This window comes from Bison bison, unplaced genomic scaffold, assembly GCF_000754665.1.
Source record: "Bison bison bison isolate TAMUID 2011002044 unplaced genomic scaffold, Bison_UMD1.0 scf7180017858917, whole genome shotgun sequence".
Lineage (NCBI taxonomy): Eukaryota > Metazoa > Chordata > Mammalia > Artiodactyla > Bovidae > Bison > Bison bison.
Window position 1 is genome coordinate 114,541 of NW_011489489.1, and position 10,077 is coordinate 124,617.

General features: G+C 40.1%; 1 protein-coding gene across 1 annotated transcript in view; it reads left to right on the forward strand.

Annotated features, from left to right (window-relative positions):
- The window catches only part of LOC104981316 (clavesin-1), a gene marked incomplete at its 5' end in the record, with an annotated part of 106,032 nt that extends 96,380 nt beyond the window's left edge, over positions 1–9,652 (forward strand). The window contains one exon of the mRNA XM_010830337.1: positions 9,565–9,652. Within this exon, the coding sequence (XP_010828639.1) occupies positions 9,565–9,652 (88 nt within the window). The remainder of the gene's footprint in view (positions 1–9,564) is intronic.
- Positions 9,653–10,077: the final 425 nt, after the last annotated feature.

Consider the following 10,077-nt stretch of genomic DNA (forward strand, 5'->3'; position numbering starts at 1 on the left):
TTTTTAATAAGCTTTCTAGGTTGGTCATAACTTTTCTTCCAAGGAGTAAGCATCTTTTAATTTCATGGCTGCAGTCACCATCTGCTGTGATTTTGGAGCCCCAAAAATAAAGTCTGTCACTGTTTCCACTGTTTCCCCATCTATTTGCCATGAAGCAATGGGACCAGATGCACGATCTTAGTTTTCTGAATGCTGAGTTTTAAGCCAACTTTTTCACTCTCCTCTTTCACTTTTATCAAGAGGCTCTTTAGTTCTTTGAAAATAGTTATTAAATAGCACCTGGCAGCTTTGAATTCAGTATTTAGAAACTTGTGGAAATAAAAATATCTTTTAAAGTATCTATTTACTTCTTTGGCTGCATTGAGTCTTAGTCGTAGCACCTGTGATCTTTCGTTGTGACACATGGACCCTCTAAGTAGTGGCACTTGAACGTAGCTGCCCTGTGGCACGTGTGATTTTAGTTCCCCGACCAGGGATTGAACCCGAGTTCCCTACATTGTAAGGTGGATTCTTAACCACTGAACCATGAGGGAAGTCCCTAAAGTTTTTTTTTTAAAAGGTAAATCTTTTGGACTCATGAAATCTAAATGTTTGGGCTCATACAAATTTTCAAAGAGGCTTTTCAGGTCTGGTCAAAATTTGTTATTTGCTGTATTATGCATTTCTAGAAGGAGGTAAAAACAAATGCTGAGATAGAGAAGTACTTAGACTATTCAAGCAAATTAGCTTAAAGTCAGAATTGTGGAACTTTGAAGAATGAAGTCTAATTATTTTCAAGAACTAATGTTGATTTATCCCAGTCTGGTAGACTTCATGAACTCTTGGGGCTAAAATCAGCACTTTGTCCAGCAATCATCATTTTACAGTTGAAAAACGTGGGATCATAGAAGCCAAGTGAGATGTTCCATAGAGTCCCATAGCAAGTTAGTGACATGGTGACAATTCTCTTCCATCAGCTCATTTCTCCAAGGATCTTTATAATAAACAACAAAAACCATCTGTTAGTAATAATTTTGCTGTGTGTTCAGAAAGAACTTATTTCTTTCTTTTCAAGTAGTTTAAATTTCTTCCTGAAGTCTTTTGATATTATTTATCCATTTAGAGATAAAATAATGGGATATGTTCACCCTCATCTAAACAATTAATTAATGGAATCTAAACCAATGAAGTTTCTTTCTAGTTAGCATTCAAGCAACAACAGTGTTACTTAGAAAACAGCTCTCATGTCACCCGGGGCTTTGTGTGTATCATTGTGAGGATTAAATGAGTTAACATGTGAAAAATAACTCAGCACACTGAATACTGGCAGTGACAGATCATAATGTTGCTGCTGTGGTCGTTTGGGATGACTGTGAAATTCTAAATGAGGACGAGTATATCACTCTGGTTCAGCCACAAGCCTGACGGAGGGAATGAAGCCTTAGACTAGAGTCGTCCGATAGAAACAACGTGAGCCACACATAGAATTTTAAGTTATCTTGTAGCCACATTACAAGTAAAGAGAGAAACAAGTGAAATTAATTCCAATAATAAGTTTTATTTAACTGAAATTGTTGTTGCTTGGTCCTGAAGCTGTGTCTGATTCTTTGACATACTGCCAGGCTCCTCTGTCGATGGGATTTCCCAGGCAAAAATACTGGAGTGGGTAGTCATTTCCTTCTCCAAGGGATCTTCTTGGACCAGAGATTGAACCCATGTCTCCTGCATTGGCAGGTAGATTATTTATCCCTGAGCCACCAAGGAAACCCAACCCCATGTATACAAAATTATGATTACAATATAATTTTAAAAGTATTAGATATTTTACATTCTTTTTTTTTCATGCTGTCTTTGAAATCCCATGCATACAGTGTCTTTACAGCCTATCTCAATATCTCAACTAGGACCGATCCAGTTTCAAGTCCTCAGTGGGCACATGTGCTGAGGGTTCTGTGTTGGACGGTGTTGCTTTAGACCTATTGACATGTGAGCTCAATTTCCATCCTTTCTGAAGGCGCATGTGTTTTCTCTTGGCTCTTTCTTCCTTGCTCTAAGATTGGTACCTATCATGGTTAAATACAAATACATTATACACTTGAATTCAAGTTACAATGCATTTAGGCAAAAGCTGAATTGTTGGACTCACTCTAAAAATAGTTCACTTAAAAAGTAACAGAATATTTATTTTTCTTCCATTGATTTCTTTATATTTCAGTAAGTTATGGCAAATTGTATTGTCACAGTCAAGGGAGGTTTATTTCTTATTTCTTCACTTTGATAGAGAAAGGCTTTGCTGCTTTACATGAGAAATACTTAGGCTAACTGTTAAAAAATGATTTGTTGATTTATGATTTACTGATCTGGTTCCATGAATATTAATTGTATCATATTGCCGACAAGTATCATTCTAACATTGAAGAGTTTGGTAGCTGAACAGAATATGAGTCTTACGATTATTCTTTAAGACTCTACATCAAGGATATTACTGAAGGCATTATAGCAGGAAGAAACTCCATATTGCTTCACATCATGGAAAACAACTACAAATAGATGCACTGAAAGCTACATAAATAATTGTTCATCAGGTGGAAACTTCTGGGTTACTTCTAAAAGTTATAAGGTAAAATAATAAAGTTAGCTTTCATGTGGAGCAGTCTCATCACTTATTTTGAATTTTTAAAATATTAGTCTTTATCCATTCTCAAATCTTAGTCTGCATTTAGTCTCAGGTCACATGATACATCAGGATACACAGTTCTCTCTTGTAAATTTAATAATGAGGCTTTTGGGAACTTGGAGTTGAATTCATGCTTTGTAACTCGAAGTGTAGATGAACTAAATAGTCCAGACCTTAATTTTCTTATCTGCAAATGGGGAAGAATAGCAGTGGTTAAAAACGAAGGTACACATGTATCAGGCTGACACTGGGCTAGACACTTTCAATTTGTAATTCATCTAGTTCTCCTTACCTCCACCTCCCATGTTGCGGGCACTATCATACTTTCATTTTACACATGAGGGGGTCAAATTTGCCCAAGACCACAAAGCCAGTGGTGGAGCCATCATTCAAGTCCAGGCAGGAACTTACAGGGAGAAATAGAGGTTGAGTAGAATTACTGAGAGACATCTTTAAAAATATCTTTTAAAAAAACCTCACTCTTTCTGGCTAGAAGTGCTGATACAGGTGTACTAGAACATTCAGTTCAGTTCAGTTCAGTTCAGTCGCTCAGTCGTGTCTGACTCTTTGCAACCCCATGAATCGCAGCACACCAGGCCTCCCTGTCCATCACCAATTCCCGCAGTTCACTCAGACTCATGTCCATCGAGTCAGTGATGCCATCCAGCCATCTCATCCTCTGTTGTCCCCTTCTCCTTCTGCCCCCAATCCCTCCCAGCATCAGGGTCTTTTCCAATGAGTTAACTCTTCGCATGAGGTGGCCAAAGTATTGGAGTTTCAGCCTCAGCATCAGTCCTTCCAATGAACACCCAGGACTGATCTCCTTTAGGATGGACTGGTTGGATCTCCTTGCAGTCCAAGGGACTCTCAAGAGTCTTCTCCAACACCACAGTTCAAAAGCATCAGTTCTTTGCTGTTCAGCTTTCTTCACAGTCCAACTCTCACATCCATACATGACCACTGGAAAAACCATAGCCTTGACTAGATGGACCTTTGCTGGCAAAGTAATGTCTCTGCTTTTTAATATGCTATCTAGGTTGGTCATAACTTTCCTTCCAAGGAGTAAGCGTCTTTTAATTTCATGGCTGCAATCACCATCTGCTGTGATTTTGGGGCCCCTAAAAATAAAGTCTGACACTGTTTCCACTGTTTCCCCATCTATTTCCCATGTGAAAGGTAAATGCCTTTGGAAGCAGTAAAAATTAAAAGCGTGGCTATAGATATTTGATGACATGCAGTGGGGAAACTTCCAAATTTTGGAGAGGAAAAGGGGAAAGTAGAAAGAAGAAAGGTAGAGTGAATGGAGGTTGGGGGTGGGGGATATAATAGCAGGAAAACAAAATGTGGCAACTATCAAGGCAGGAACAAAGCCATTGTTAGGGTAGTGGCTACACCACTGAGATAATGATGGCTGTAAACTCCCCAGCTTGCCCTTGAGGTTAAGCTGGCTTTCAGTGTTGGAAAGAGGACCCATGAGAAAAGACTGAAATGTTTATTTTAGCAGAAGTGTTCATCTTCTTGGGTGAAGGCAAAGCCAACAAGTTGGGAGATTACCACTAACGTGATCTGGGCAAAAAAGTCACAAGGCAAGTGGTTCCTCCATGGTTAATGCACAGTTCCTGAACTCGCTTTTTATGAGTGGCAGAGATGTTTTTATCAGTGAACAGTTGAACATTCTTCCCAGAGAGTACTGTGACTCAGCTAAATGGACAGAGGGCAAGGTTTAAGACAGGTATCTCGCTTTGCTTTATTTATGCTAGATTTTGAAAAAGGCAACATATGCTTTCTGTTTTTCCAATGAATTTCAAATATTTCATGATAGAATGTGTTCCTTATATCAAAGGCTCATTTTGTGACCAGGTAAATGGAATTATGTCACACTGAAAGTAAAGATGCTCTGGTCCCCCTTCTCAATCAGAGAAAATGCAAACAAGAAAAAAAACAAAAAACCTGTGTTTAGTTCCTCATGCTCAATGCCTCAGGGCTGTTCAATTGTTACCCACCACTCAGCCAAGACAGTTTATTGGTTGAGATAAGAAACCCAGCATCCTGAATCCCCACTGCCAGTATAAGTATTAAAAAGATTCCACATAGATCTGAGAAATGGAATGTTTTCTGCCATATCAGTAAACAAAGGATATCGTAGTCATCATCAGTGAGCTGGTGAGCCCTGAAGGAACTCAGGAAGGAATGAATACCTGCCATCTAGCTTCCTATGATGAGTCCTGAGGAAACTCAGGATATGAAAACCCAGGAAACCGCCCGAGATATCTGAAGTGCATATCAAAAGAATGACTTCAGTGAGTCCAGACTCTTGCATCTTCCCACACATAGACAAGCGCTAAATTCCTTGACTTGAGATACCTGGTTTTCTTTAGTTAACAATCATCTTTCAACATTCAGACTACCTGCCCTTTGTTGCAAAAATTCTATGTAACCTGGCTCCGTGCTGAGCCCCCACCCCCACCACCTCCTTGAAGCACTTCTCTCAGAGTTACTTGAGATGCTGCCTCCCGGGCTGAATAAAACATAACTCTTAACTTCTAAGTTGTGAATATTTTTTAAGTCAACAGATCCAAATCTGACGCCAAGTGAAGGGAAGGGGCACCCGAATGAGGCCTGTGAGTGATGTCACTCTGTGAATGATAGCTTTTCCTCTCTTCTTTTTCTTTAGAGATGAAAAAGAGACGATGCCTGCTTCCCACCCCAATACCCTGTTCTCAGAGTGCTGATCACAGCGACCCCATACCTGTCTATGGGTCTATGTGAGAAATGCATTCACTTCCCAAAACCAAGGGATGGACTCAGAGACACAAAGCACAGTGAAAGGGATAGTTTAACGGACAGTCTTAAAGATCTGGTGTCTGGTGGGCAGGCACACTCAGGACAGTTACAGCAAGCACTTTTATTCCCTGGCAAGCAGATCCCTCCCTGGTCCCTCACTGGCTTAGTACTATGGGGCTACAATCGTCTAGGACATCACCTAAGTCTCATAGCATATTCTTTCTTCTCCCTTCCCATCCTAAGTCCATATTTCTCAAAAGTACTTTAGTTTATCCCTTCCCAAATATCCTGTTAGCTTAGGGCTGGTCCATAGGTAAGCTGTTAGGCAAGACTAGCTTGCCAGTAATTTTCCAAGATGAAACTAGCTAGCTGTGAGTGGAAAACCATTTGTTAATAATTCTTCACCCAAGGCCAGCCACTTTGTCCTGAAAATGGACCACTTCAAGTTCCATTTCTTATCGTCTATGACTGGGTAATTAAAGCATTATTTCCACTAAAGAATGAGTATTTCTGAACATGTTCTCACAGTCCTTGGCTATGGCAGGAGACATTCACAAACATTTATCATACTTGAACAATCCTTAGCCATTTAACTCTGTAACTTTATTTACTTCATGCTAATTATTTGGTCTAAAGGGCCTGAAAACTCTCATATCAAAGAGCACATAACCGCTCTGTGTCATTTATGCCTTGTTTCCTTTGCAGTGTTATTTTTGTTGTTCAGTCGTTCAGTCATGTCTGACTCTTTATGACCCCATGGACTGTAGCCCGCCAGGCTTCTCTGTTCATGGGATTTTCCAGGCAAGAATACTTGAGTGGGTTGCTGTTCCTCTTTCAGGGGATCTTCCTGGACCAGGAATTGAACCCATGTCTCTGCGTCTCCTGCATTTGCAGGTGGATTCTTTACTGCTGAGCCACCAGGGAAGCCTTTATTACCATGAGTTAGTGGCAATAAGTGATTTTTGTTTGAAAGTTCAATACTTGAGAATTTGTTGATTTTTTTCCCCCCCATGGTGGCTTCCAAAACAGGGGAAGGGAAAGTTTAAAAACAAATCCACTACTCATGAAAATCACAGACAATAATTTGGATGGGTAACACATTTCTAGATCCAAAAGGATAGAGATACAGTGGTAATATGAGCCAAATTAAAAAAGATGAAATATTCAACCATGTACTTTCAAGATGGGAGAGAAATGACTTAACAGCAGCATGTGTAAATATAGCTAAAATTTCCCTTGGCTTTATTGAGTTCCAGAAAGGCTAAGGCAATTTTAGGTGCATTTTCTATGCTTCAAGAGAAGCATACAAAAAAGAAAAAGAGGGAAGCAATAATTTCATTCTTTTTTGAAGTGACATGCTGTGGGCAAGCAGTTGATGAAGAGATGCAGGAGAGTAGTTAAGTTCTAGAAATCTTGAAGGCTCAAGAGGAATTTGGTCAGTTTTAGTGGGAGCAGAGAGAGGGCTGGAGGGCACTTGACAAATATTTTAAGGGCTGTTATGTGGATCGAATGCATTATACATATTCTGGTGATTCCAGCAGACAAAACCAGGAACGGTATATAAAAGTTGCAAAAAGACAGGTTTTAGTTCATTGTAAGAAAAAGCTTTCTAGCAGAGTTGCTCCTCCAAGAGTAGGGAGGAATAGATTTCTTAAATCATATATATTTAACAAGAAACTGCTTGGCATCTTACTTAATATTTCCTAGTGGATTCATCTAGTGGGTCTCTAAGGTCCTTTCTAATTCTGTGGCTGTGATTCTCTTGCCATGTTGTAAAACAAAGCCAAGTGGCATGAATGAGAAATGCAGTTTAGCGTCTTTCAAGTGGACTGGCCATTAACACCCTCCACTTTCACCAGGGCCTGTAGGGCAAAGCGGTTAGGCAGCTGTCCAAGGTGCTGGATGGAGGTGGCCTGTATGGGCAGTTGTATTCCTGTTTTTCAGTTTTAGGTTTTTATTTACTTTTATTTATTTATTTTAATTGGAGGCTTTTTACAATTTACAACATCGTGGTGGTTTATGCCATACATTCACATGAATCAGCCATGGGTGTACATGTGTTCCCCATCCTGAACTTCCCTCCCACTCCCCCGCCCCATCCCATCCCTCAGAGAACCTTCTGGGTTTTCAGCTTTTCTGCTTTTTATATAAATCTATATAAATCTATTACCTCCACTGCCCACCCCGCTACACTTGTGGGGGAGTGTGTGTGCATGCACACACTGCATACACAGCCTTTAACTAAAGCAAAGAGAGAAATATGTAGGCAGTGTATAAAACAGCTGAAATATACTACTACCTGGGGCTTCTCTGCCCTGTGCCAGGAGCAATCAAATCCACTTCCTTTTGAAAGGTTAGGCTTGGCACCTAAAGTTGGACTAGACTGACATTTAAAGCGGCTAAATATCGCTGCAGTGTTAGGTAGACCAAGGAATACTGTGATGGTGATAAACCTGTCTTGTTCTCCATTCTCTATGTGTGTTGCCTTTCCTATGTTACTTTCTTTTTTTAATCCCTTAGTTATTTCCCACCCCAGAATGGAAGCAATAATAGCAGCATTCCTTACGGGTATGAAAATGAAGCAACTTCATACATGTAAAGAGGTTACGACTATAAGAGGTGCACAGACGACAAACATTAATGTCATTATATATCGTGCTTGAGGTCATCAAGACCACCCCCAGATGTGATCATCTGCTTGAGGGACTCACAGAAATGTGGTTATACTCACAATTATGGTTTACTACAGCAAAAAAATACAGATCAAAGTCAGCAAAGGGAAAAGGTGCATTGGGTGGAGTCTAGGTACTCTGGAGCAGTTGCAAGCTTCCAGTTTTCCTCCCACTGGAGTCACAGACAGAGCTTAATTTTCTCAGCAACATGTGACAGACAACACAGGCAACGTGTCATCAACCAGAGAAACTCACCCATGTCTTGGTATCCTGGTTTGTCTGTCACACAGGCAAGCAGAGCATGTGTGACTGACCTTAGCTACTTGGTCTTCAGCTCCTCTACCTCCCCCAACAGGAGGTCAAATTGAAAGGATGTCTCCCCAAGTCCAGGCATGCAAAAATAGACATTCATCATTAATCACATTGTTAAAATAAACCATGTAGCATGGCCCAAAGCCTCAAGTATACAAAGACACTTTATCAGGCAGGATACTCTAGGGGTTAGTTAGTCAAGGGATGGTCCTGAAGACTCAGAAGGTGGAGAGTTTGGGAAACTCAGGTGTACTGAGTTACCCATTTACTGCACTTACATGTAAACCTTGCTTATTTGAATAACCCACTTCAATCATTTTCTTAATGTTTTGAGTGGCTTTTTCTTTTTAGTATATGAATGTTGATTGAATGTTTACTGTGTGCATAGCTCTTATAATCTTCTCTATAAAGTTGGAAAATAATTTCAATCTGGGTTATAAACACAAGAAATTATTATTCCAGTATCAGAAACTAAAGATCACTGACATTATTGCAATATTGGTAATAATAGAGTGCTCCATAAATTTTGACTACAATTACATGCTGAATGCTTTATGTATAATATTAGTTTTAGTCCTTCTTAACAACTCTGGGAGGTAGGTAATAGCTACCTATAGGTAACAGGTAATAGCTCTGTTTTACAGATGAGAAAACCAAGGTCCAGAGTTCTAAGAACTTCCCCAGGACTCCTCAGTTATTAAGGAGTCAAGGATACATTTACAGCCTGATTCTACATCTTGTGCTGTTAACATCATATATGATAGTTTCCTATGACCTTGAGAAATAAAGGCTCTCAAAAGTATTTTGAAACATTAAAAATCCAACCAAATTTATGAGACTTTATACATCTCAAGATCCATAGAATGCTTAGACAAAGGGGCAGAATTGTGGCTAGAACATGTGTTTGTTTTATCAAAAGGAGATCCCTACAAAGAAAATTCCAAGATGCCTGGTTCCCTAAAAACATGATGTAGAAGACACAAAAGCAAGGAAAACAGAGATACACAAGGGGGAGAAGTTGTATAGTTGAGTGTCTTGCTTAATCAGGGATCCATGAAGTCTGAAGGCCCTCCAAGATTCCAAAATGGCTCACACCATGAATTGTCTGTAATCACATCTTTTTCCTTCCCCTATTATTAGATCTCAGTCTGTGGTAGAAGCTGGGACCCTGAAACATGAAGACAAGGGAGAGAATGAGAACACCCAGCCACTCCTGGCTCTGGACTGAAACCCGAGCCACCCTGTGCTCCCGACGTCACCAACTCTCAGTGGTATCAGCCACCAGGAAGCACATGTGAAACTGACCACATGACACATGCGTTCGGCTCGACACAGGGCCTCCTCTCCTGCCACCCAGTAATGACTGTCACCAGCCATTGGTCTGAGCAGCCAAAGTTGAACAAAGACTTGAGAGATGCATTTTTGTTTTTCAATGAGGGAATTGGAGGATGAAGCAAGGTAGTCATGGAAACAAGACTCCCCCCACCCCATATTTATGGTATTAAATGAGTTGAAAAGAGAAAAACTAAATTTGAGGCACACACCTCATTAGGACAAAGATTTCTCTAAGGCTTTGAAGAGATGCTCTCCAGTTTTTGCAGTTTAAAATTAAGTGCATTTCCAAGTAGATCCATAAGAATTTAAACTGTGCAG